This window comes from Myotis nattereri (assembly GCF_964212035.1).
Source record: "Myotis nattereri genome assembly, chromosome: 19".
In the NCBI taxonomy this organism is placed as follows: domain Eukaryota; kingdom Metazoa; phylum Chordata; class Mammalia; order Chiroptera; family Vespertilionidae; genus Myotis; species Myotis nattereri.
The window spans coordinates 17,172,596-17,199,560 of record NC_138095.1 but is presented as its reverse complement, the minus strand read 5'-3'; the positions used below and the strand labels follow the sequence as shown (position 1 = coordinate 17,199,560).

General features: G+C 49.7%; 1 protein-coding gene across 3 annotated transcripts in view; it reads left to right on the top strand.

Moving 5' to 3' along the window:
• Positions 1–26,965, top strand: part of ETS1 (ETS proto-oncogene 1, transcription factor) — a gene marked incomplete at its 5' end in the record, with an annotated part of 68,396 nt that overhangs the window by 18,757 nt on the left and 22,674 nt on the right. The window contains 6 exons of one of the 3 annotated variants that reach the window (XM_081114140.1): positions 5,625–5,726; positions 14,036–14,155; positions 15,913–16,113; positions 19,462–19,539; positions 20,509–20,757; positions 25,018–25,278. In XM_081114140.1, coding sequence (XP_080970266.1) covers positions 5,625–5,726; positions 14,036–14,155; positions 15,913–16,113; positions 19,462–19,539; positions 20,509–20,757; positions 25,018–25,278 — 1,011 coding nt within the window. The remainder of the gene's footprint in view (positions 1–5,624; positions 5,727–14,035; positions 14,156–15,912; positions 16,114–19,461; positions 19,540–20,508; positions 20,758–25,017; positions 25,279–26,965) is intronic. The other 2 variants (XM_081114138.1, XM_081114139.1) reach the window with 2 other exon arrangements.

Here is a 26,965-nt window from a genome sequence, read left to right as displayed (position 1 = left end):
TCCGGTGCATGAGACCACCCTACAGAGGTGAGCCCTAAACATTTGACTCCTGCACTTGTGAAGTCAGTGAGAGAGTGCGGGGTGTGGAAGGGACACGACACATCACTCTGAACCATTCCTTGGTCGCACTGGCCGCAGCAGTGTCCAGCACACGCATGCTCTGCGCTTAAGCTTTTAAACGATAAGACGTGGAAGTGCCTGTCTCTGGGTCCCTCTGAATGTGGTGCCATCGCCCGCCTAGTGTCATTGCAACATAACCAACGCTGTCTACATGGAAAGGAAGACAGGGATCGTGTGTAGGTTTCTCGCTGCCTACTTGGTGTTGCTTTTGGAAGTTGGTGCTAGGAACTTGTAGGCAGCAGATGTCTGTATTAAGCCCCGAGTGTCTTGCCTTTGGGGGACAGTGGGACGGGATCCAGGGGGTGCAGTTGTGGCTCTCTCGGTTGCCCAGTACTGCTGAGGGTTGTTGGTGGACACTCACAAGAAGGCAGGAGGGCATGCAGCAGATGACTGCCTGGAGGGCACACTCCTGTGTCCCCACGCCTGCTTCCTGGCCCTGGCCGGCCTCTTTTCAGTTTGGTGTCTGTCAGAAGCTTTCGTGGCCACTGCGGGCTCTGTTCAGTGAGGATTAAGAATATAAGTAGCACAGTCGGGAGGGATTAAAATTGCCCCCCCAACTTTATGAAGGAACTGTCCAAAGGGGCTGAAATAAAGGGGAGACAGATCTTCCCCGAGACACGAGGCACAAAGTCTGTGCATTTCAGCTCTCAGCCCCTATGATACTCCACAGAAGTGGGGAGGAGGAACTTGCCCAGGGAAAAGCTCTTCCGTAGTGCCCTACACATGTGTAATCAATGGCCCTGTGAGACTGCTGTTTCAGGGGCCACAGCGTTGACTTCCATCTACTGCTGAGTCCCCTGACATCCCCACCTTCCTTTGACCTCTGTGGAGAAAGGTCTTCACAGCTTTGGGCTGGGCTGAGCAGTGGTTACTGTTCTGACCTCTGGTCTTCACAGTGGCTGCATTTTAGCAGCAGCCCAGCTAACGACTTGGCTGAAGAGATCCTGTAGACGAAGGAGAAACCCTGTGAGAAAGAGGGAGCCTATTCCTAAGCAGGCCGCGTTCCTGGTGACCTCATCTTCCTCCCAGCTTGAGTCCAGTTGGAGCTGTGTGTACAGGGCAGACTTCCAGTTCCTCCTGTCTGGGACCCACAGTGGCAGATATAAATAGACCAAGACTTCGACTGCGGCCATTGTTCTCTAAGCGCCCATTGTTTTTGGGAGCAGAGTGGCTGTAGCAGTTGAGTGTTAGGCATGCTCTCTCTCTCCTCTCACTCCCTCCTCCCTCAGTCTCTCCCTCCCCCCCCCCCCCACCTCGCCTCTCTCTCTCTCTCTCTCTCTCTCTCTCTCTCTCTCACACACACACACACACACACACACACACACACACACACACTATGCAGAGATCTGAATCCCAGCTCTGCTGTTCTCCTCAACTGTCTTGTAAGAAACTTGAGGGAAGAACAGGTTCCACGACGGGTAGACCAGCTGGCTCCAGGGAGGCTTCTGCCCAAGTCTCTCCATGATGTATTTGTGGCCAAGACGAGGCTGTGTGGATCCAATGATAGTCGAGCCAGGAGGATATGTAACTGGTTGAGCAGCTGTAGCCAAAGGGTCTTGATTAACGTTGGTGTCTGAATGATGCATGGTCTCTGGTATTACCTTATGGGGCTCAGAGCTTGGTCATTGCCTCTTTAACGTTTTTGTCAGGGACTCTGATAAGAGAAGGATGCCAGAAGCTTTCTTAGTAAGTGGCAGATGGTGCAAAGCTCATAAGACGAAGACAGATTCATGATATAAAAATGACCTCTACATGTGGAAACATGGGTCAGAACAAGGTGAAGTTTAATACAGATAAATGTAAAGCTCTACTTGAGGTTAATAGGATTCTGGTGGTGCCGACATGGCTCATTGGCAGTGCCTGAGCAGGGGCCTGGCGTGCATGGTGCATGGGTGGCTTTTGGAGAGTGGCTGTTAGAAAAGTGAGTGTTCGTCTGCACCAACAGAAGTGGGCGGAGTAGGATGGTGACCCCCGTGGCCCCATTTCATTCCTGGGAAGGGTGGGGTTCACTTAGGATGTTCAGAGGCTCTTCTTAGGAACATAAGCTTACAGGATTGCTTGGGGGTGGGGGAATGGCCCAAACCATGCGATCATGAAGGAATCAAGGGATTTTAACACCTGGACAGAAGTGATAACAGAGGGATCAGTGAAAAAGGGTGAAAAGCTGGTAGATGAGGAAATATTAAAGTTGTACCACGCGGCTTCCACCAGTGGAACCCGGCCCGATGGCTAGAACTCATAAGAAGGCAGATTTGAACTCAGTGTGTGTCATTAACAATAAGTACTGCCGTCCACCAGAGACATTCAGTGGCTGGAAGAGCAGACAGCGACTGAATGTATTAAGTGAGGAGTTGTGAGGTGAGACCTCGACAGGCCTTTCCGGAGAGTGTGGTGGTTGTGTCCCAGGTCCTGCCCTGCCTGGATTGTCATTACTCACTAGCAGGGAGTCCTTTGTGGACTTGGAAAGCTCGGGTGGGAGATGTTTGACGAGCGTGTTGGTCTGTTGGGATTTGTCCCTGTGCTGGGAAAACGGGCTCCTCTGTTCTGACTTTTCATTGTGGCTTCCCCGGGTTGAAATCAGACAGTTGCCCTGTGCGAATGTGTGCGAGCGCGCGCTTCCTTCTCCCCCAGATTTATTTATTAAAAGGAAACACATCTGCATGAGAAGCCTCAGAACTCAGGAAGAATGTCCACTTTGTTTTTCTTGCTGCAGCACCAAGACATGGGGTTCAGCTTCCTCCGAGGCGTTTTGAAGACTGGCTTTCATCTCCAACAAGGCTCTTTCCCATTGGAAAAAAAAAATGGCCCTTTTTTGGTTTAAAAAATTATTTGTATAGTGTATAAATAAATAAGAAAGTCGAGAGAGAATTTCCCTTCCAAATTGATGGGAAAATGCTACTTTCTGAGGATACCATTCACTGGGAGTAGGTTGCTGGCTCTTCCAAGCCCCCTGTGCCCCTTTATTCTGGTTTGAAATGTTCTGATAGTCACTTCCCCTGCCATTTCCTTCCTTTCCCCGTTTGCTGCTTTGCCATCCCTCCTTCTCTGGTCCTCACCCAGCTCTTCCCACCGTTGCCTCTCCCAGCTCCTACCTGCCGCCAGTGGACCCTGCCCATCACCAACTCCCTCCTTGTGCTTGACCTTGTCCTTCTGCTTTTCCCGGGCAGCCTTCAGCGACGGGAGCCACACTGAAGAGGCCTGTCTCTGTGTTTGTTTCCTGCGTGGGAGGGAGAGGCAGGCCTTGAGAAAACAGTTCAAAAGTGCAGAAAAACGTTGCCTCTTCCAGCCCAAATAAACGGGCTCCACTCCATTTGTTTGCCCACATTTTCCCTTGCCCTCCGCCTTGCCCAGCCCAGCCTGCCTGGTGACGCTCAGGAGCCCCCACCATGCCTATCTTGGCCCTGGACCAAGTGCCCATGTGGCCGGTGCTGGGTCCGAAGTGGGGTGGAGCCCTGAGCTCAGGTGTCGCAGCTCTGTCAGCAGAGAGTCTTGGGATTGAGGTGCTTCCCTTCTCCAGAGAGAACCTTCTCTGTAGTGAACATGACGGAGACAATGAAAAGAAATATTCCTGTGTTCATTGTGAGGATTAGACTAAATACCCATCAAGATGCCAAAGCCTACTACAAGTAGGTGCCCACTTGTTTCTGCTCCCCTGCTTTGAACTCTGCCAGCAGGTGTGGGTAGGAAACTCCTGGTTTCCTGTCTGAGGGTCTGGGTGGCTCATCTTGGTTAAACCATTGAAGTTACCTGTGTGCGCCTCAATATCTTCACGTCTGTGATGAAGACAGTCCCCAAACCTGGTTGTTGTTCAGGATCATATGAGAATATGGGAGAAAATATTTTCTGAAACATAAAGTTCTACTCAGACAGCAGGACTGAAAACTATAGCTGGGGATCCAGTGAAATGAAAATGAATCTGGTTCACCCAGTCACCCGCATCACCCATTGCGGGATCTCGGGGAGCGAGGCCTCAGACCTGCCATGCGAACTAGTTGGATGGGGGCGCTTGGATAACAGCAAGATGTCAGATGTGTCCCGTGCTCTTCTTGCGTGGGGTATCCTGTGCCATGCTGGTAGCAAAAGCCTTTGACCTTGAGAGTGTTGTAGTTGCAGGGGGGCAGGAGCTTGCCTTCCCTCTGAGGCATAGGATCTGGAAAGGACCAATCGCATGCCCGTGGCTCTCTGCCAAGCGCTGGTGGGCAGGGCCCAGGCCTCACTTTCCTCTGAGTAACCTGCAGGCCCGGCTCTGTGTTTTCATCATGCTGCTCTGGGATGCCCGGTGTGGAGGGGGCCAACGGTGATCACCCATGCAGCCATGGTTGGAACCGTGGGAAGCACTCTGTAGAGGGCTCTGCATGATCATTTCAGAACTGCAGCTTTTAAAGTGCTCTGTTGAGGTGGGCTTCGCCTGCGGGAATCCTAATCTCAGTAGTTAAAACCTCCTTTTAAATTGTGAGTGGTTATTCATTTAAGGGCACCCGAATGACTGGGGTACAAAGGCAGCTTGGGTCTTGGCAGTTCCAGGCCTAGAGAGAAAAGGTTGGAGTCCAACACTGTGGTTTTGTTTTGTGTCCTATTGAGTCCGCGATGGCACCCTTAGTAAGTTTTAAAAACCCAAAGGATCTCAGGCCCACTGGATCCTGTAGCTGTGAGGTGTCTTCATGGCAGAACACATATGTTTGATAATTATTGCTACAGAACAATTTCCCCTTGAGCAGAACAGAGGATGCAGAATCGGCAAGAAACTAGTTTGTTCTGTTAAAACAAAGACCCAGATTCAGGGGATGTCAGTTTCCACTTATGTCTGAGAATCTCCTTTTTTCTTTTTCTTTTCATTTTCTCTGTTGTACCTGGGGAAATGGCCAGATTCCTTCTTTTTGCTCTAAGCATTGTGAAATAAAATCTTATGGGGGTTTTAAAAAAATCTTTATGTTTTACAAGATGTGTTTCAGTTCAGTTCAGCACCAGCAATTGATTGAGCACCTACTTACTATGTATTAGGCTTTGGCATTTTCACGTGCATTTAATTGAACACTCACTGCGGAGCAGGTACAGAATCCTAGAGGACAGCATGCCCCGTCTCGCTGATCTCTGAGACCCATCTTCTGCACCTTCCTAGCCGGGGCCGCTAAGGAACTCACATGGTGAGGAGTCCTTCTGGCAGGGTCATCCATTCATTCAAATGTTTCCTCTTTCGGGCTGTTCGTTCCGTGGTGAGGGTGGGAGGTTTGAACTGTTCCAAGGAAAGAACCAGAAAGTGTAGCTGCAGGGCCCAGGGGGCAGTTGTGCTTTCTGGCTCCGCTCCTGGAACGGAAGAGCCTCGCTGGGTCCTCCCCGAACACCTGGGATTGATTTGGGCTTCGCTCTGACTTTGAAACATTTGCTGAGGTGGAGGATGGTGAAGGGGGTAGGAAAGAAATAAATCCAGTGATTAAAAATAGCTTTTGCATGTCAGGTGCCTGAACGAATTTGGGAACATGCCTGCAATCCCTTTTGTCTGGCAGGTCTGAACCCCGGCGCTGCCGAATTACAACCGCTTTCATTTGTTTTTCCTGCTCCCCGACCATGTAATGGTCAAGGGCTCATTGGAACCATGTGTGAGCCTGGTGAGTCACCAGATCCTCAGGACTTCAGTGGGAATAATGTGTTAAAACGCCTTTTGGGGGCTGGGGCGGGGGTGGGGGGAGGTGAAGGGAAAAAGGGAGAGGACTGAAGTCACTTCCTACAGATGTTGAGCGCCCAGCCTGTCTGCAGGCGTCTTTCCCAGGCCTGGCTGCAGGGCCGAGGCCGGCCTCCCGGGGCAGCTAGGAGCAGGCTTTGCCTTCCGGAGGGCCACGTCCTTTGTCCTGGGGCAGCTTCCCTCTGAGTAGAGGCATTTGTCTCCGAGTTGACAGGTTGTACCCAAGCAGCCTGCGTCCCCCAGGGACAGGGTGCAGGTAGCAGAACCCAGACGGTGTGATGGGAGACAGGCTTGCGCTTTCGGTCAGTTCCCTGGAGGGTGAACTGGGGATTTTCTGTGCAGCTTCTTTCTCTTTCTTTGGTGTCATTTCCTATTGGCTGGTGATGTTCAGGGGGTGGGGTATTAACAGAAGGGCAGCCCTACCCGGGTTGGGTCAGCGAATAGAGCACTGGCCTGCAGACTGAAGGGTCCCCGGTTTCATTATAGTCAAGGGCATGCACTTTGGTTGCAGGCTTGACCTGGGAGGCAACCAATCAATGTATCTCTTCCACATTGATGTTTCTCTCTGTCTCTCCCCCTCCCTTCCACTCTCTAAAAATCAATGGGAAAATATCCTCAGGGTGAGGATTAAAAAAGAAAGAAAAAGGAAGAAGTCCAGGGGCATGTTTCCCTGACTGATAGGAGTCTCTTTGGGGGCTCATGGTGTCCCATTATTTGGGGTCATGATGGACTGTTTGGTTGGCCCATCAAGGGCACTGAGCCATTTTTTGCTTAGGCCTTGCCCCAGCCAAGAGTCCTGCTTGTCCCTCATCGCTCTGTCACATCATTAAGTTTATGAAACAGAGCTGAGGGGCTGAGGAGGGCCACGTCTTCTCTCCTTTGCATTAACCCCAGCCAGAAGCATTTGGATTGCGCTAGCTCCCTCCGCTGCCAACTCTGCCCGCCACATTCCCGGGGCCTGAAACAGGATTTGGGATCAGGATGTAGGAGAAAGAGGAACCTTTTCTGGTCCCTTCATTCCTAGTTCCAACCTCGTTGAACAGGCAAGAGAGACTATTGCAGAGAGTCCCTTCACATCCTTCTGAGATGGTAGTGTTTTCACTGGGAAGGCCTCTTACAGACCAGTGCCAGCTGCCCAGGGCAGTCCGCGCCGGAGTCAGTTAGCAGTCACTGGCCACAGCCCCTGTTCTGTTTCTATTGACCTGAATGAGTAAAGGCATCCTCTCTCCTCCACCGGGACTTGTTCTAGGCTGTTTGGCACCCGCCTTGGGGTACTTGCCAGAATCCCAGCCTTTTTGCACACTCCTGGTGAGAGCTAAGGTTCCTGGGGACCCTGAGGGAGAATGATCCCTGGGGGTCAAAGGTAGCACTCACTACCCTCCCTTGAAATCCTGTCTCTCTCTCTCTCTCTCTCTCTCTCTCTCTCTCTCTCTCTCTCTCTCTCTCTCTCTCATCCGACTTCTCCACTTTCCAGATCATGGTAGGGCTGCTTCCCCTGTGGGCCTGTGTATGCGATGTAGAGCTAGGTGTCAGCGCTGTGGAGAGGAGTCCAAAGCCTTCTTTTCTTTTTCCATGATTTTATCTGCCTCTCCTAAGCTTTCCCATGATGACTCTCCTGTATCTCAGAGATATCCCCCTCCCCCCCACACCCCCACAATGAGATATCTGTGGGTGAAATGATGTGTTGTCTGGGATTGGCTTCACAGGTCGTCAGTGTGTATGTGTGGAGGAGATAACATAAAAACTGTTAGGGTTGATCGATTTGGGGTAGAGATTCATTGTGTTCTTCTCTCCGCTTTGGTATGTGTTTGAAAATTGACATAATGAAAAATTTGAAACCCTATGCAGGATGGTGACACTCCCTGTCCACAGACCTCTTTTTAGCAGGGTGCCGAGTGGCTCACCCGGCGTGATCGCATTAGTGGTAACCCGTGGCTTTTGACCAGCAAACCAAGTCAAGCCCAGGGCCCGTCCCAGCGGGTGCCTCTTCCTTGTCGTCAGAATCCGGCCTTTCCATCTGTGACAGGTGCTCTTTTATCCTCCCCCATGAACAAGCTTTCTTCTTGGTTTCCTTTCTCTTTACAAAACACATTTCAGTGAGACTGTGTAACTAACTCACTTTATAGTATGTGCACGGCTGCCCATGGGGGTGACTTGGGGTGACCACGGACAGGGAAGGAGCCAGGTGGGTGTGTCACCTGTGTCTCTTTGTAGGGAAGGCTCATTACCCTCAGTCCCAGGAGGGGAAAAGGTTACAGATGATTCTGCATGGCTTTTATTTACGTCTTTATGGGACCAGCCATGTGAAATTCTGGCTTTCTTCAATCCAGGAGTGGTTTTACATTCTTAATTATTTCCTCAAATGTATTTAATTTTCAAATAAGAACTGTAGGTCCTGGTTTTTTTTTCTCTCTCAGCTGTAAACATTTTAGCCTGTTTGGATCTCGGGTCGATTCCTATTTGCAGCAGCAGTGGGAGAGTAGAACATTGGGCCTAAGAGTTGAAAGGTTGGGTTCCAGCCCAGCCTGGACCCTCCCAGCCCTGGGACTTGAGGCCAAGTTCTTAAACTCTTAGGATCTTGGTTCCCTCATCTATGAAATGGAATCTTGTAATGAATACCTTCTCAGGCCTCTCGGAAGTTTCAGGTTGTGAGGGTATGCGGCATTGTGTATGGGAAGGGCTTGGTGGACATAAAGCAGTTTTCAGAGGGAAAGAATATGATTTATGCTTGGCTTTTCTTTCATGCTGCCATTGCTTGGCCAATACCCAGTAGTCACCACTAGTATCGTCATTGCAAGGGTTTGGCCAGCCCAGTGGTTACCTAAGACTGAAACGCTGAAACGTGCCCCGGTCCTTAGCTGTGTCCCTCAGTGCCTCACCCTCATCCCAGATGCTCCAGTCCTTCCTGCCACTTACTTGAGGATGGAGAGAGGACGACTCTCTCAGGTCAAGAAGGCCAGATGTCTTGAACCTCTCCCAGGACAAACCCCACTGCGAGCTCAGATTCTACGCAACCCTGTTGCTCTGTGAGCCGCTCAGGGCTGAGAAGTCACATGGAACGCCCCTGACATTGAACAGCCCTGCACTTTGAGTTCCATACAAGTGAATTGAAACCTTGTTCTACATGTGAGTTAAAACATCCACCGGGCGTATAGGCTTTTGTTCAGGGTGAGGCCACAGTGAAAAATAAGCAGATGTTTCCCTGCATTGAAAAGGCCACGGGCTCATTATACGCCTACGGATTCAAGGAACGCTACCTGCTCGTTTCCGCCTCCGCACTGCAGCCTCGCTAAGGCTAAGGCGGCGGGGCCTGTGTTTATGCACTCGCTGTGGTACAACTCCTCTCAGAAACTTAGGGTGATTCTTGTAAACACTAACTCCTATTTAGGGTCCTGAAGAGTGATATCAGTAAGAAGTCTGATATACTTGTAATGCATATATGTTCCCAGGTTCTAGTGCACTGTGCTGGTTGGAACACCCCCCTGGATTGATATAGTCAGGTGTTCAGAATTTTGAGACAGATGTGTTATGTGAACTGAAGATATCACCATGACCGTGATGCACACAAAGGCAGTTTTCGTTCTTGTCCGTAAAATGCAATCAGTTGATTTCTGTGGAGGCATCGACTGAGTTCTCGGCGCTGCCCCTTCCATTAGAAATACTTAGTACCTAATGCAAAAGGATTATAATTAGACCTGAGAGCGAGTGTGGTGAGAATAGAGATACCTGCTTGGGCTCCCCTGTGTCAGGTCCTCCACCTGCGTGATGACTTCATGACTGTTGCTGCTCCCTGTAACTGATGGACCCGCCAGAGTCATAAACTAGCAACTTAGAGGGAATTTTTGCGTTCACATTTTGCATGAGAAGCGTTTAATATTTACATCAGTATCCACTGTTGAATGCGATTATTCATCATTATTTAAAGGCAGTGTCACTGCTACTGAAAAAGACAATCCCATAAAGAGGATGTTTGATTTAAAAAAAAAAAAAAACACAACACCAAAATTCCACCCTTTATAAAAACGGTGGATAACGTTCTGACTCCCCTGTCTGAATCCGTTGGGTCCCAGGGCCATGATATGCCCTCTCCTGAGCTCAAGTCCAAAGGCAGGTGTCCCAGATGTGCGGGGGCGGCTTCCATCACTGGGCTGGGAGCACTTTTCCAGGAGATCCAGCGCTTTGAGCCTCAGCCGGGGGCAGAGCCGTGGGCCCCGTGCAGCTGCGGCCGCCCACATGTGGGCCAGGCTTTACAGCTGGCATTGAGGTGGACAGGCAGAAGTCATTCCAGCTGCTTCCCTCACAGAGAACAGCGAGACTTGGAGAGGCCGGCTCCCCGACAGGAAGCAAAAACCTACACGGAGACTTGTGAGCCCAGGGGGCCTGTCCAGAGCCTGCTGCCGGGGTAGGCGGGGTTACAGGGAGCAGGCTCCAGGAAACCGCTTCCTCAGGCTTTCTGCTGTCCTTGGCCTTCACATGGCCCTGGCATCAGGCTGCCCACGCTGCCCTGTGAGGAGGTGCCTGGGCCTCCTGGCCAGCCTCCTCCTTCAGGTCCAGTTCGCAGCAGAAGCCTGGCTGGTCCGTTTGGCCTGGCCTGCATTTTCCACATGTGTTGTCCTGGCCAATTTCCGCCATCAGCAAAGTCCTTTTCATCGCGTCATCAATCTAACGGAGGGAACAAACGCACAACCCACAACCCACACAGTCGAAGTTCATGGATTTGTGTTGGACGGGAGTGAAGGGAAGGAAAGTTGATTCACATTCAGAAAACACGGTGTTCGCTGGACATTCGTTGACGGACTTGCGTGTTTTGCCCCCGTGCTAGGAGTTAGGGAGACTGCCCTTGTCCCTTCTCTCAGATGACATGCTCTCCGTTAAATAGTCTCTTTTTCTAAAGCAAAACCGACTGCTCTAAGCGGAGACATTTCTGGACCTGCCACTTAGCTGTTCTAGGGCGTGTGGAGCAGGGACAAAGGGAGAGCCTTGATGTGTTTCTTAGTGACTCATTTGATGATGACACCATTGTTTGAAGGGTTGAATGTTACATAATCAACACTGTATCCCCTCCCCCTCTCCTCCCCCCCTCTAACAATCTGGGATTTTCCATCATTTTGTCAACCTTCCTGCAGGCATGTTGATTTTTCCACTAGATTTTTTTGGGCACGTCCCAGGGCAAACCAAACTCTCCACTCCCCAGATCTTCAGATCCCAGCTCCCTGGAGGGCCTGGGAGCAGCTGAGTGAATCTGCTGTGCCTCCAGGGCAGATGGACTCTGAGCTGTGTCCTGACGGCCTGGCTCAAACCTCAAAGCTCAAAGCACAAAGCAGGCAGAGGGAAGGTGCTGGCTGCCCTTCTTTCTTGTAATGCAGTTCCCTTCACTTGGACGTTCAAAAGCAATATGTCGCCTCCTTTTTTTCAAAGGTCGCCCATTGTCATTGTTTCCCTTGTATGTTTCCATGTCATTCAGCCAAGAACACATTGCGTGTGGCCATGGAAGTTTTTGACTCGCCAGGGTTTAGAGATGGCTAGTTGAGGAACCTCCACCATGGCCATGCCCAGAACTCAGCCCTTTGGTAAGCCAGTCTCCTAGGATACCCTGGAGACACAGGCTGAGGAAGAGGACTTTGGAAATTAGTGCAATAAAGTGGGTCACTGAAGGTCACAGGATGGCTAGGAGGAATTCTCGTGACATTTCTTTGCTTATTAACTCTTTTGGGGAAATTGTGTTTGAGGTCGATTCAGGAGGTTGTAGACTGCAGCCATATTATGTGTTCTTGCTATGAACATGGTCTGCAAGTACAAAAAGGATTGAACATTGAAGAGATAAATATGTACGTGGGTACAGAAAAGGGCGACACACTTGTGAATCTGCAGATTTTGATACCTCGTTCTTCCCTCTTACCTGCATACATCAACTTTACAGCTGTTACCTCCTATATGCGCTGCAACTTTGTTTGCTTACACTATCTGCCTTGCTACGGTCCCAGTCAGAGCCACCATCATCTCTTACCACAGCTAATAACTTTAACAAGTCTACCCACATCCATTTATAGTTACCTCCTGCACAGAGCAGCTAAGGTGTCTTCTTTATATTTTCCATTTTCTAAATGTGGTGAAATAAACATAACAAAATTTGCCATCTTCATCATTTTTAAGTGGACAGTGATGTGGACTGTTGTGCACCCATCACCACCATCCATCTCAGGCGCTCTTTGCATCTTGTAAAACTGAAACTGTCCCCATTACCCAGCAGCTCCCTGTTCTCTCCCTCCAAGCCCTAGCACCCACCATTCTACCTTCTCTCTCTATGGATTTGGCTCTTCTAAGTCATTCATATCATTAGTCTTTTGTGACTGGTTTATTTCACTTAACATAACGTGAAGGTTCATCCATGTTGTGTATGTCAGAATTTCCTTCCTTAAAAAGGAATTTCTTAAAAAGGAAGGAAATAGTACTGTATTGTATGAATAGTATTGCACTGTGTGCATATACTACATTTTGCTTATCTATTTATCTGTTGGTGAACACTTGGGTTGCCTCCACAGTTTGTATAATGTGAATAATGCTGCAATGAACACAAGAGTACACATACCCTTTTGAGACCCTGTGTGCAACTCTTGGGTATACAGAAAACTCCAAACAGTGAACATCAGCAACAAGAAAACCTCAAACAGCCCTATGTAGAAATGAGCAAAATGTTTGAAAAGACATTTCTCCAAAGAAGATACAAAAATGGACAGTAAGCACATGGAATAATGATTAAATATTAATAATCATTAATTAACCATTAGGGAAATACAAATCATTAGGGAACATCATTACTCATTAGGAAAATATAAATTAGCATCATTAGGGAAATACAAATAAAGACTACAGTGTGATAGGGTGGTTACTATTTCCCCTCCCTCCTCCCCCACCCCCCAATAAAAACACACCCAGAATGTAGTAAGTGTTGGCAAGCTTTGGAACTCCTGTGCGCTCTTGGTGGGAGATTGAAATCATGTGGCCACTTGGAGGAAAGCAGTATGGCAGTTCCTTGACAAATAAAAAATAGAATCACCATAAGGTGATCTTCTTAATGTGGTCATGTCATTCCCCTGCATCAAACTCTCATTGACTTTGTAGTCTACTTAGGATAAAACTGTAACATCCTTCATACACTCCTGGCTTACCTTCTTAACATCATCCCAAGCAACTGGCCCCTGCCACTCTGCTGCAGCTTCAGATCTTTTTGAGGCTAAAATAGACCAAGTTTTTCCTCCTCCCCCATCATGACCTTCATGGATGCAATCCCGTTATCTAGAATCACCGTTGTCTAATGTTAATGGTCGTTAGGATCACCTGGATTCTGTGTTAGAAATGCAGACTTCCAGATCCACCTCTTACAGGGAGGCTGGAGGATGGCTGGGGATTGGCATTTCCAACAAATTCCAGGTGATGCCGATACAGCTGGTCTGGGGGAGCCACACTTTGAGAACCATTGGTCTCTAGAATATTCTTCTCTTTTGAGCTTCTATATATCCTTTAGATCTCAAGTCAAATGTCTCTCTCTTCGCCTAAGGGAGGCCTTCTCTGATTTCTCCAGACCAACAGGAATTCCTGTTAGACATTCACATTTTATCTTCTCCATCTCTGAAGCCCTTGTAACGTTTTGGATATTTAATGGTGTAAATTGTTTTTTAATGACCGTATCTCCTACCAGAATCTGATCTCCAACTTCAGGAGGAGGGGGTTACTTCTGTCTGCTTATCGGATTCCTTGCATATAGCAAGCGCTAGATAATTATTTGTTGAACGGATGGATATTATTTCCTTTTCATAGGTAACTGGAAGGACGTAGTAACATTAATCCTCCCTGTGAATTATGAAGGATAAATAGGGACTGTGGTGGAATTAGTAGAGCTATACAGAAAGAATAAGCATACTTTGCTAACCAGGGGTGTAGGACATTCTAGGCAAGAGTCAGTTTTTTTAAGGGGCCTAGTAAACTTTACCTGGCCCTGGGAGGCTGTTTGTAGAGTGATTTTTCAGTTTGCCTTCTCCAGACCACTCATGTCCTATTCTATTTGATGGGTGGCTAATCACCCATTTAGTTATTTTTTTTAAATGGAGATATAATGGACATATATCATTATATTAATCTGGGTGTAGAATATAATGATGTACTCTTTGTACAGTACTGCAGACTGAGCCATCACCTATTTAGTTTTGATTCTTCATGTGATGTTTTCTCTTACAGATATGGAATGTGCAGATGTGCCACTATTAACCCCAAGCAGCAAAGAAATGATGTCTCAGGCATTGAAAGCCACTTTCAGCGGTTTCTCCAAAGAGCAGCAAAGACTGGGGATCCCAAAAGGTACGCTCTATCCTTGGGAAAGAGGTTGGGAGCAGGCTTTGAGGGGAGGTTCGTTTTCCCACCTGCAGTGTGAGGTTGGCAGACATGGCTGCAGCCAGCAGCTCCAGGGCGTGGCGAGTCTATTGGAAAGTCGCCCACACATGCTAACCTTCTCCATCTCCCGGGTTCCTCGCTGCCACCTTGGTTGTAGGGCGCTGTTCCCAAACATGTTTGCACATTAAATGCGGGATCTTCAAAAAAAAAAAAAAGTCCCGAGGCTGGGCCATGTCCCAGATCGATTAAATCACAATTGCTGCAAACACCAGTGTCTTGGAACCTCAAGTGATGCCACATACAGACACTTTGGAAAAATCACGGTTTCAGAGCCGTTCCGGGCTGCCTTGGGGCGAGCTCCCTGAGCTCCGTTTCTTGGAATGTCCCGATGGCTCTGTTCTTGCCCGTGTGCTGTGGTGCAATGTGTTTATCCTTGGGTGTTCTCCTCTGAAAGGTTGTATTCAGGAATGTGAGGGGACTGGGGTTGTCAGAAAGGAGAACTGACCGGGGAACACTTAAGCCTTCACGCAGCAACATTTCCTGAATAGCTGCGAGCAGGAAGAACACTGTGCTATTGAGCAAGAGCAAGGCTGCCTTGAGAGCGGTCACGACAGGCCTCCAGCCCTGTGGGAACCAGGCCCCGGACAGAGCCTGGGAATGGATCTGCACCTTCCCCAGGTGTGCTGCTCTGCCACAGCCTCTGCCCACAGCAACGCCCAGCATCCTCTTAGGGTCACAGGCGGGATAAAGTGAATCCCCACCAGCCTGCTCTGTTGAAGGGGTGACCTTGAGAGCAGGTATGTGGGCCCTGGAACCTGCCGCCATCTGAGTTCTTCAGGTGTCCTGGCTGGTGTGGCCACGTGAAAGCTCAGGCCACGTGGGAAGATCATGCAGAGTCTGTGCTGTGGAGGCGGGCAGTGCCTGGACTGTGATATGGATGCACTTTGCAGGGGGTGTAGTTTAATACAGGCACCTAACCATGTTGTTCTTACTAAGTACCATTCCAGTAACTGACTGTTGCTAATTGCTATGGTTAGTTCCAACCATAATTAGCTAAGATAAAAATAATTAAGAATAACAGTCTCAAGTACCCTGTAGGAGGAAAGAGCAGGGAGAGGTGAGTGTAACCGCCAGAACAAACTTGACATCGTTATTATTGCTCTTCAGGAGCTCATCTGCTCCTTGTCCCGGGCTTTACAAAAAGTCTAATGGGAGCCCTGACCGGTTTTGCTCAGTGGTTAGAGCGTCGGCCTGCAGACTGAAGGGTCCCAGGTTTGATTCCGGTCAAGGGCATATACCTTGGTTGCGGGCACATCCCCAGTGGGGAGTGTGCAGGTGGCAGCTGGTCGATGTTTATCTCTCATCAGTGTTTCTAACTATCGCTTCCTCTCTGTAAAAAATCAATAAAATATATTTTTTAAAAAAAGTCTAATGGGAATTGGGCCGTGAGATGGGACTATTTGGAAAACTTGTCTGCACGGCGGGTAGAAAACATTCTCTCTGTCCGATGATTGTAATCTCCCAGCTGGCGAGCTGAGGAGGTGGGGAGGTTGAATGCGGGGAGGCGGAAGGTGCCCATGACATGCATTTGCAGGCTCGTGCTTCCCGGATCTTTCAACCAGAGAACATCCTCAGCCAAGCTCGGGCCCTGGGCGTCCTCTCCGAGGCCCGGGCTGGAGCTCGGGGCCTGACGCGCTGGGTCCTCCTGTTCTCTCTCCTCCCAGACCCCCGGCAGTGGACAGAGACCCACGTGCGGGACTGGGTGATGTGGGCTGTCAACGAGTTCAGCCTGAAGGGCGTGGACTTCCAGAAGTTCTGCATGAACGGAGCCGCGCTCTGTGCGCTGGGCAAAGACTGCTTCCTGGAGCTGGCCCCGGACTTCGTTGGGGACATCTTGTGGGAACATCTGGAGATCCTGCAGAAAGGTACCTGTGTGTGGGGGGGAGAGGCGGGAGCTGTGTGGGGCGGCTGCGAGAGTTCATATCACAGTCCTGTGATATGGCAGGCGAATGCACCCAGGTACCAGGCAGGCGAATGCACCCAGGTACCAGGCAGGCGAATGCATCCAGGTGCCAGGCAGGTGAATGCATCCAGGTACCAGGCAGGCGAATGCATCCAGGTACCAGGTGGCGGGCCATCCATGCCATCCCCTGGGGGTGCCCTGTCCCAGCCCAGAGGGTCGAAAGCATGCCAGGACAGGTGCTCAATCGACGTTAGTTTCTTTTTCTTCTCTGTATTGGAGGTGTAGATTCTAAGCTTTAGCGAGATTGCGCTCCTGAAGCATCTTGCAAAATGGTGAGCCCCATCCTTATCTCAGACTCATGACTGTTTCAAGGACCAGAGCTCACAGCCAGCCTGAGGTATATTTTGTCCCTAGTAATCCCAGTGCACCCTCCCTTTATCCCCGGTCCCACGGTGCCCGGCCCTGCCCCCCAGGAAGCTTAGTGTCTCCAAGCTTGTTCATGCCACAGGCTCCTGCCCACTGGCCGGGTTGGAGCGGCAGGAGCTGGCCTACCTTTGCATCTGGAGCAGGAACCGGGGTCACGTCAGGACATGGTGTTGCAACCTTGTAATGACATGGCCTCCCCGGCTAGTCCCTTCCAACCTTTTTGGACCAAGTGACTCATGTACCACAGTCCTGGCTGGGGATAGAAACAGCAGCAGGCGGCAAACTTGGGTGTTTTTGCGCTTATTTTTCTGAATTTCTTCTTAAAATAAATGGCAGTTACCAGCAGTCAGCGGTGCCCTCCAGCTGACTGTAAGCCTAGAAGCCGGTCGCCCTCTGTGACCCAGGCCCACCCTTTCCCTGTGGTCACCGGCTCCAGCCCTTGGCGCGGACGCTGGGGGCAGGGAGCAAAAGCTCGGGGCTAGCACTTTTACTCCGTATAATACCTTCCTTTGTCTGAGGATATTTTCCACTCTGCCGTGCTCCACAGGGGCCCAAATTAGAGTCCTCTGGGCACAGAAGTGTTATCCCTCTTTCCCCTTCTCTTCAGCTTCTGCTGAAAAGTAAATAAATACACACGGGCAAGAACGCGGTGGCTCTTGGCCCGGCTGCCCTGGCCGGGGACTGGGGGCAGCTGCACAGCCTGCCCAAAGCACAGACAGGTGCCCCTGTGGCTGTACACACACCCACTCACACCTGTTGATGTGAGTGGCCTGTGTATAGAGGGAGAGACACGGCAGGCTCATCACAGGACTGATGTGGCCATTGCTCCTCACCCGTGGGGCATATCAGACCGTGTCACCAGATATCTTCTGCTAACACATTCCTCTACTTCTCACCATGGCGTGGCCAGGGGCCCTGGAGTGTCAACCTGCCTCTGATCACGGTTATAATCAATACCTATATAGCACCTCCTTGTTTTCCTTTAAATATGTTGCCATAAGGACCTACTGCAGAACAAAAATCTAATGTTAACAGAAGCATTTTCTTTAATGATGGTCTTTTTTTTTTTTTTAAATCTGACCTTTCTCTTGCTTTTTTTCATTGAAGGGGTCTGTCACCTTCCCTAGTCACTGAGACGTTTTGACTTCGTGATACACATTCTAAAGCATTTCTGATTTGAATACTTCTGTCCATTTTTATCGATGATTAAACCTTCTCTTCTAGAAAAGAAAAAGAAAAAACGAGAGAAGAAAAAAGTCAATGTGCTTTAAAATACTTTTTTGCGTTTGGATTCCCACCTCAGCCTTGAGCCACCGGAGGGCCGGCACTGGCAGTGTCCCCATCTGCCAAGTGAGGAAAGCTTAGGTTGCTTCCTGGTCAGTCACTTCCTTAAACCTGCGCCTTCGCAATTTAATTTCCCGCCCTGTGCCCTCTGTATAATAATAGGGACTCACAGGGGAGCTTCTGGTCCCCAAGAGAGGCTGGACCTAGCTTCTTGCAGAAGAATAATAAGGGAATTCAGAGCCTGAGGAAATAATTGAGTATGTTCGAGGGCAAAGCTGGATCTCCCCCCCCCCCTTTTCTGTTGAGAGAGGCAGTGAGAACCCTCTGTCTTCAGGCCCTTGAAAAGCTGAGCGAGAGGTTTCTACGGAGGCTCAGTGATGAAACTAAAGCAACACAGCGCAGAAAGAACATAGCTGCTCGGGGTGCGGTGGGGTGGAAGGCCAGAGGTACAGGGGATGTTTCAATCTGATAAGCTGCTCAAGCGAAGTGTAATCACTTTATCTCAGCTGAGAACTGTTTTTCTGTGCAGGCATCAACTTGTTTTCCCAGCAGCCTCTGCTCCCAACAAGGCTATCAGATACCCGGGGAAAAATCCCAAGCACCCCTCTCTGTGCCTGATTCTGGGAAATAGAACCAGACCGCGCCACAGGATGGGCAGAGGCCGGGCGGTTTGAGTCCAGGGTAGCCAGGGGGCCTGCAGGCTCCCCTTAGTTCAGCAGAGAGCCTTTCTGAGCCCAGTTACCTCCATCTGCATTCCTGTCTCCTTCCTGGGGAAGTTGGCTCCTGGCAGCAGTTTGGTTAGGTGGCTCTTCTGTGAACACACTGTTTCACCCAGTGGTGACCTTCCTGGCATCCTGCTCCTTAGCTGGGCCTGAACTTGAAGTCTGAGGGCAATGGAAAAAAGCACACAACAAAAAGCAGACCTCTGTTAGAAGAAATGGAGGCTGTAATATCTACCTGAAGAATTTTTAAAAAATATATTTTTATTGACTTCAGAGAGGAAGGGAGAGGGCGAGTGAGATAGAAACATCAATGATGAGAGAGGATCGTTGATTGGCTGCCTCCTTCACATCCTCATGGTGGGGATCAAGCCCTCAACCTGGGCATGTGCCCTGACTGGGAATCTAACCATGACCTCCTAGTTCATAGGTTGATGCTCAACCACTGAGTCATATCGCCCTGGCTAAAGATGGTAATATATTTCTGAAAAGCTTTGGAGCTGATCAGGGTGAGTGGTGGGAACTGATTTTGGTACCTGTACAAGCTGCCCTGTAGCCTTTGATGCAAATGTGATCCACGCATGCATCAGAATGAGGGCAGAATGCCTCCCTAGCTCATAGGGATCGCCCACTGGTGCTCTTTCCAAGATACGAAGTCCCCTCTCGAAGTCACTGAAATAGTCAACTCAGCCATACTTTTGTCATCTCAGCCTTAGATAAAGCCCCAGCCAGGATGGGCTCACAGCGCAGCTGGGCTAAGGAACACGCAGGTTTCCTAGAAGAGGGGCTGAGATCCTTGTGGTCATTGCGTCCGAGGTCCTTTTGGGCCAAGCAGCATTCGCATAACCTCTCTGTCTCGCCCCCTCCCCGTTGTGTTGCAGAGGATGTGAAACCCTATCAAGTGAATGGAGTCAACCCCACTTACCCAGAATCCCGTTATACCTCGGACTACTTCATTAGTAAGTTCACCGGCCACTCTTCTCCCCTCCCCTTGCTCACTGGGGAAGGAACCCTGTCCCAACTGAGCTCAAGGTCCTTCATGGTAACTCTATGGCAAACCATGTTCCCTTAAACGCAGACTATTTGGTATTCGTTTTATTTTTCCCCGCAAAGCACAAGGCTTCAGCCTGTTTGCACGTTGTCCTGACCTGCAAACTCCTGCACTTACGACCTCCCGCTGATCTCATCAGCCTGAAAGTCAGCTGCGGCCATTCCTGTTGGAGCCTGTGCCCTCTGGGGCCATCGGAGGGAGATCGGGTTAGGGGTCTGGTGATGGCCCTTGTTCTCTCCCTTTTATGCGTGGATATGACAGTGTTTCTTCTGAAATCCTCCCTCGAGAGTGGGCCATGCAGCTTCAGATCTGTCCCAGATCTGGCTTTGCATCTCTCACAGAAAATAAAACCTTGTCCCTTCTCATACAGGACACCCAACTGTGCCAGACAGGGGGCGGGAGGAAGAGTTAGTGTGAGTGCAGGGCTCTTCTTACCTGATGGTGTTGCTTCCAAAGGGACTCTATGGCAGCTTTGTTTTTGTTTCATTTTCTCACTTTATTATGATTTTTCTTCTAAGAACAACATAAGTTCTATGGAGTAAGAGCTTACCAGGAGCCAGAAATGTTGGTAGGCGTTTTGCATATATATTCTTGTTTGATTTTTATCACAATGCTCCAAGCAAGATCACCATCATCCCTATTTTAGAGATGAGGAGATGAAGCCAGAAAAGGGAGGTATCTTGCCAAGGGCCCTAGCCATTAAGAAGCAGAGCAAGGTTAACTTGCCCCGAGGCCCTTCTCATTGCAAATATTTTCCTCTTCCTCCCTAAGGTAGTCGGCCTGTTACACATTGTGGGGCTGGTGTCAATGGGGAAGAACTGCTTGTTTTCGGTACAAAGCTCTCCCCTCTTTAATGCCACCCTCGCTCTGTTTCCAGGCTATGGTATCGAGCATGCTCAGTGTGTTCCTCCCTCGGAGTTCTCAGAGCCCAGCTTCATCACAGAGTCCTACCAGACACTCCACCCCATCAGCTCCGAGGAGCTCCTCTCCCTCAAGTATGAGAATGACTACCCCTCGGTCATTCTCCGGGACCCTCTGCAGACAGACACCTTGCAGACGGACTACTTTGCCATCAAACAAGAAGTCGTCACACCAGACAACATGTGCATGGGGAGGACCAGTCGTGGTAGGTCAGATTTCTTCTCCAGAAGCTCTTGGTTGCCAAGAGTTTCCCTAACGTTGAGCGTTTTTCAGGTCTGCTATTTCCCCCTCACTATCGGCCCTGGGGATTCCTGAGTTTCCTTCAGCCTTTCCATCTGAGACTGTGTAGATAGGAAGAACTTTCCACCATGGAACTTTAGCCACTTCCATCAGCATGACACGGACCCTGGGTTCACGGTAGAATTGAAACCCGGCAGGATGACCAATCAGGTTTTGTATTTGCGTAAGGCATTTTACCAAGTAATAACTAGTTGGATGTGGTTGCTGTTTAAGTTATTCTTTATCATTTTTTTTTAAAAAAAGAGGATTTTGCTTAAGGAGGACACAATCGAACAAAAATGGTTCAGGGGACCCTCCTGAAAGCTTCCTGGCACATGGCCCTGATGCCCCAGAGCATTCTGGGTCAGACTGCCTGGAATCTGAATGACACCTGCTGCTCAGCCCAGGCTTCTAAGCTGTCTGTGAGTTTGGGAAGGTACAGGATGGTTAACCAGTAGTTTATTTGGGACCGGTCAGCAGCAGCGTGGTGACAGTGTGTATTCAGCTAGAGGACCGAGGAAAGAGGTGGCTGGAGGCTTCCTTAAGAAAGTGTCCTTGTTGACATGACTTAGGACATGGATAAAATATTCACGGACAGTGAACTAAATGTTCCAGAATCGAGCTGGTTGACTTTCTAAAGCAACAAAAGTGAAACACACTCGGATTTTAAGATCAGGACATGAACCCCCGGAGGGGCAGGCACCCTAGTGAAGTGTGCAGGTGGTTTTGTTGCCCAGACAAGTGCAGTCCATCAGAAGGAGGGACTTGTTCCTCCAGGAAGAACTAGCAGAGTTCTAAAAAGTCTTAAAGGATGACTGTTCCCATAGGTAATGGGAAGGAATTGCAAGCAGGAGGAGGAACAGCAGAAAGCCCATCGGAGAGCTCAGAGTCCTTGGCCGGCTGGCCTCCTGGTGACTTCTGCTCTGTGGTTGCCCTGAGACTCTCAGGCACTTGGAGAGGGGCAAAGGCATCTTCGCTTTGAAGAGCCCCCCTTCGGCATCCTGGGCCACCGCACACCTTGCCATCTTCTTCTAGTGTTCGGGCGTACACTTCCTCCTGGCAGGCCTCCGGGCAGCCAGCGGGCCTGCACAGGGAAAGTCCCCAGCAAGATCAGAACCTGTAATCTCTCTGCTTCGGGCCCCAGGCTGCTTGTGTTTCAGGCTGAAGGGGATGGGTGGGATCAGTTTGCCTTCCCCTTTCTGACTGTTTATTTTTGGGTGCATGTCTATTTAAATACATACACAAATGGGCCTGTGGATCCTTCCCCCCGCCTCCCGGGCAGGTCAGAGCCTTCGCACAGCTCACTTTCCTATGGGGCCTTTCTGTACGTCTATGTGTTGAGGCCGAGCCTGTGGGTTTGGGGCTCGGCCATGTTGTAACTTTGGGCAGAGCTGCTGTCACATGCTGTTTGGTTGCATCTGGCTTGGCATTTGTGTAATTGTCTCTGCTTCTCCTTCTCTCGGTTCTTGGTTCCTGTCCCCGCCACCCCTGCAACCCCAAACTAATAACTGTGGAGCAAATAGTGACCCGTACAAAGGGCGTGAGGTATTTCTCTCTGGCCTCATTCTCCTGCCCTCACACCAAGCTTCAGACCACACAGACTTGGGGGCCAGACTGTCCTGCCCACGGCTGCTTTCTGCACGTTAGCAGTGCTGCAAACAGGACGTGTTCCGAGGGCTGACTGAATCTGACGTGGTGTGATTGGTCCAGACTGGAAGCATCACTCTTCGCTGGTTATTATGAATAAAGCTATTCATCTGCTGCATTATAGCAAACCACGTGCTTCTCTGCCCCACCTCCTTAGACTCTGAGAGCTGTGGTTGTGCCAGGCTGTTCAGGGGGCTGCTGGGGGGCCACCCTATCTGCTGTGAATGCTCTGAGGTCTGCTTGGTGGAGTCAGGTCTCTTGGGAAGGACCTCGCTGAGACTCAGGAAAGTTAGCCAGTGGACATCCTTGAGGACATGTGCGTCCTTGCATCAGCCCAGTAGCACAAGCGAGTGTCTAATCTAGTTGGATTCAACCCCATTTTTGGAGAAAATGCCCGTAAACAAAGGTTCCTCGCTCCAGGATTGTGAAACGGAGCTAAAATGAAAGCAGCTCACTGCTGTAAACCGCAGCTCTCAATGGAGTTGCCTCCGGCTCATGTCTGGGAGGATGCCAGAGAGTGGCTACGTCCAGGTTAGTGTCCTGCTCGCTGGGACTCCTGGGAAATGCAGCTTTCTGCTTGTGGAAACCCCGGCCTCCATGCCTTCCCCAAAGAAATGTGGCTGATAGGGATAGACTCATTCCAGAGAGACTTTAGTATGGCTATGCCCTAAGTATCGGTGACTTGGTGGGGTGTTCTCTATGAAAACATACATTCTCTTTTGTAGGCTTTTGGTGTGTTTATCTCGCAGAGACATTGAATGACCCTTCAGACGGATAGCTTTTTATGAGATGCCATAAAATGTCCTGTTGTGTTAAAAAGAGGGTATTGCATTCTGGCTGCGGGCTGTTTTGTGGAGTCTTTTCATGTGGATTTCTGGAAGGGGCAGTTCCTTCATTTATAAAGAGTTATGAATGTGACAGTGGACTGGGTAGGCAGGGCCCGTAACTCCATGAAGCTCTTCAGTGTGCCTTCTGGACATGACCCTTCTTTGAATGGATGGTTGGAAGAAGGGCCAAGAAGAAGTAGCTAAATGACTACCTTTGTGTTATAAGCAGTATTGGAGAGGATAAGAGGTTCAGGAAATCTACAACAGTGGAGTATATAAAAATTACATATTTAACTGAATACCCTTCTTCTGGGATTTTAAAAAAAATTAAAATCCTCAACTTAGTTTTTCCTTAGTAATTTTGGGTTGGGCACCAAAATGAAATATTTGAATTTCCTTTTTTTTTTTTTAAACCAATCTCTACTATTAAAGAAAGGGAGAATAGGCCCAAAACACACTAGTATAGGGTTGTGTTGGCCAACCTTATTCTGGAATTTAAACTTGTAGTTGATCAGCCAGCTCTGAGCAGTTGAGGGTTGACTTATAGGTATTTCTACATACAGATTTGTCACATTCCTTTGCCTCGTGACTTGTGCTGAATCGAGGTGACCATTCAGTCACCCAGGATTTAATTTAGGTTGCCTAAAATGTATCTGGAAGTAGAACATAGAAAATATTCTCGCGAGCCTTTTCAAGCTCTTAGATGCATTTTCCTCCAGTGTTTGTTTGTTAGCCTCCCTTTTCAATGGCATTTTTTGCCAATGGAAATTTCTCTTGGAGCGATTATGCAATGATAGCAGCTGTTTACAACCTGGTTTGGGAAATTAATGAACTTGCATGATCTTGCGGTCAGTTCAGAATGCTTTAAGCAACTGGGAGAGTAAAGGATTTCTGACATTGCTGTGGATCTTAATAACTCTTTCATCAACTCCTTTGTTTTTTATTGCCCACGCTTCCCCCAATGAAGTACACATTTCAAGTACAAAATTGTACTTGGAGAGAATCAGCAGCATGGATTTCTGTTTAGAAGAGTGCTCGTATTTTTTTTCTTTTTTAATTCTCCTGGAAGAAAAGCATCTCATTGCTTCTTTCTCTGTTTGAAAAGACATAGAGGCAGTACTTGTATTTCATTTTAAAATAGTATTTGGAAAAAACGCTAAGAAAATAGCACTTCAGCTCCAAGGTCAAGGAAGGTCAAGCTGCTCTTAGTCGAATGGAATTTTTTTCCTATGACCAAAATATTTTGCCAAATTGGGCCTTTGGAAATTATCTCATTGGCTTGAGTTGGATTAGGGAGTTGAGTCGCACTGCTTCGATTTCTTCACTTATTCATTCAGCCCTGAGGCATCAGCCAGAAACCCCCTAAGAACATGTGGCGAGTCTCAGCTTTTAGATTTCTGGCTCTAGGGTTCTTGAGGTCCCAAGCACAGCTGTCTCCTTCTGACAGGCAGGAGCAGCCCGTGGCTAGGAATCTCCATCCTGGGAGCTGGAGAGCAAGACAGCACCGTGTAGGGCAGTGGCTCTCACACGGCAGCCAGCCCCGCCCCTCCTCCCAGAGCCACCCCACAGCTCCCATCCCCCTTGGCCTCTCCCTTCTTCCATGCCTCCTGCGGGTCTGATGAGCGATCTGTCCTCACTCAGAGGGTTTTTACAGCTGTCTTTTCCCAACCCCTCCTCCCCTGCCCTCTTCCTACCTCCTCCTTCACCTCCAGGTAAACTCGGGGGCCAGGACTCTTTTGAGAGCATAGAGAGCTACGATAGTTGTGACCGCCTCACCCAGTCCTGGAGCAGCCAGTCATCTTTCAACAGCCTGCAGCGCGTTCCCTCCTATGACAGCTTCGACTCGGAGGACTATCCAGCCGCCCTGCCCAACCACAATCCCAAGGGCACCTTCAAGGACTATGTGCGTGACCGTGCTGACCTCAACAAGGACAAGCCTGTCATTCCTGCTGCTGCCCTGGCTGGCTACACAGGTAGGCGCCCGCCCCTACCTCTGAGCCTCGGTGGGCGTGCTGCTGTGGGTGGGCTCAGTGGAGGGCCCTGGGCCCGTCGTGCCAAACACGGAAGACGGCCTTTTCTCTTTGCGGGGAGTGGGGAGAAGACTCTAAGAGGCCTGGTCAGTCTCTCAGGCCCCTCTGTTTATGAATAGCCATTGATTGGTGGAAGCAAAGAGTATCCTTCTATCCGAAGGGATCATTTCCAAGAGTGGTAGGAAAAAACACTTATATTTTGGGTCTTTTTCCATATCTGGGGGCAGGGAACTATGTCAATTTGGCGTCTCTGGAAACTCTGCCTCGTGGCTGAGCATCAGGGCTTTTCTCCAGGCGGCTCTTAGGAGGTCTTTCAGCATACAGAGCCAGCAGCAGCATCTCTGGGAGGCACCCCTGCATGGCCTGCACCCTGAGCTCCGCTGTGGGGGAGCATTCATTAGGGGGCTGTTCGGATGGCAAGAGTGTCGTTGGTCACCTGAACTCTGGCAGGTCTCAGCTAGGAAACCTTCTTCCTCACTTGGCTTTGTGACCGTTTTTCTCCCAGGAGTGGAAGTTCTGGTGAGCGAAGAAAGACTGCAGAGGAAGGGAGATGTGTGTTGAGAGCTTGGGCTTTGATTGAGCATCTGGTCATAGAACCAAACAACATCTTGTCCAGATGAGCTGCAGCGGGTCTGCTGCCAGGCCCTGGAAACCTTTGCAGGGTGTGTATGGGAACTATCCAAGGAGCCTTATAGAGTCGAGGCTCAGATCCTTTCTGTACGATGGTCATGTTTTCTAAAAACGAGAAATTGGGTTGGGAGTGCAGCTTATGTTAGTGGATTACTCATCTGTGGCCTAGGCCTCCATTCTCTTGTCGGTTACTCCACCCTGGCCGGGTGGCCACGTGGGCGACCCTTGGCGTGCACGAAGCTAAGCAACAACATCTGTGTTTCTGTGGAGGTATCTGAAGAGTGAGCCCCATCTTCACTGTGTGTCAGTGAAGTCTCCGTTTTTATTAGAAAAACAGCTGACCTCTGAGAGCAACTCAGCTGCGTAGAGAAATCACTCCTTTTTCAGAGCTCCGGGGTAGGCCCCCTGGTGCTGCTCAGGGCACGCGTGGGTGCCCAGGGGTCCGTCTGTGTTTTCAGGTAGTGACAAGGTCTCTCTGTGGAGCCAGGGGCCAGAAAGGAACTTAAAGTTCCCCTTCTCTGCTCTTTCTACACTGTCCCCCATGGTCTTTGCTGAAAGCTCACTCATGTGTGGGAACGTGTTACTCTTGAAGGGACCCCCTTTTCCAGCTCCCAAAAGCAGACTCCTGGCGAGTTTGCCCATTCCTGTTAATGACCCTGGGAGTGGGGAAAAGTAAATTCAGTCTCTTTCAAGATGGACCAACGTTCTGGCCTCTGTAGTTACAAGGGTAGTTGTAGGTATTTTAAGAACTAGACTCCAGTAGGATTCACTGATGGAGGGAGAAGTGCTGCTGCATTCGGAAGAGGAAGGAAGGCCTCCGTGGCTGAACGATGACTCTGTGGGCTCTGGAGGTGGCAGGCATCTCCAACTGGGCACGCCGGCTTCTGTTCTTGGGGTGCAGAGCAACTACGCCCTGTCATTTGCCCAAGCATGAAGGCCAAGTCTTCAACTTCCACCCCAACTTCCGGTGCACAGCCTTAGCTTAGTGTCTCCTGATTAA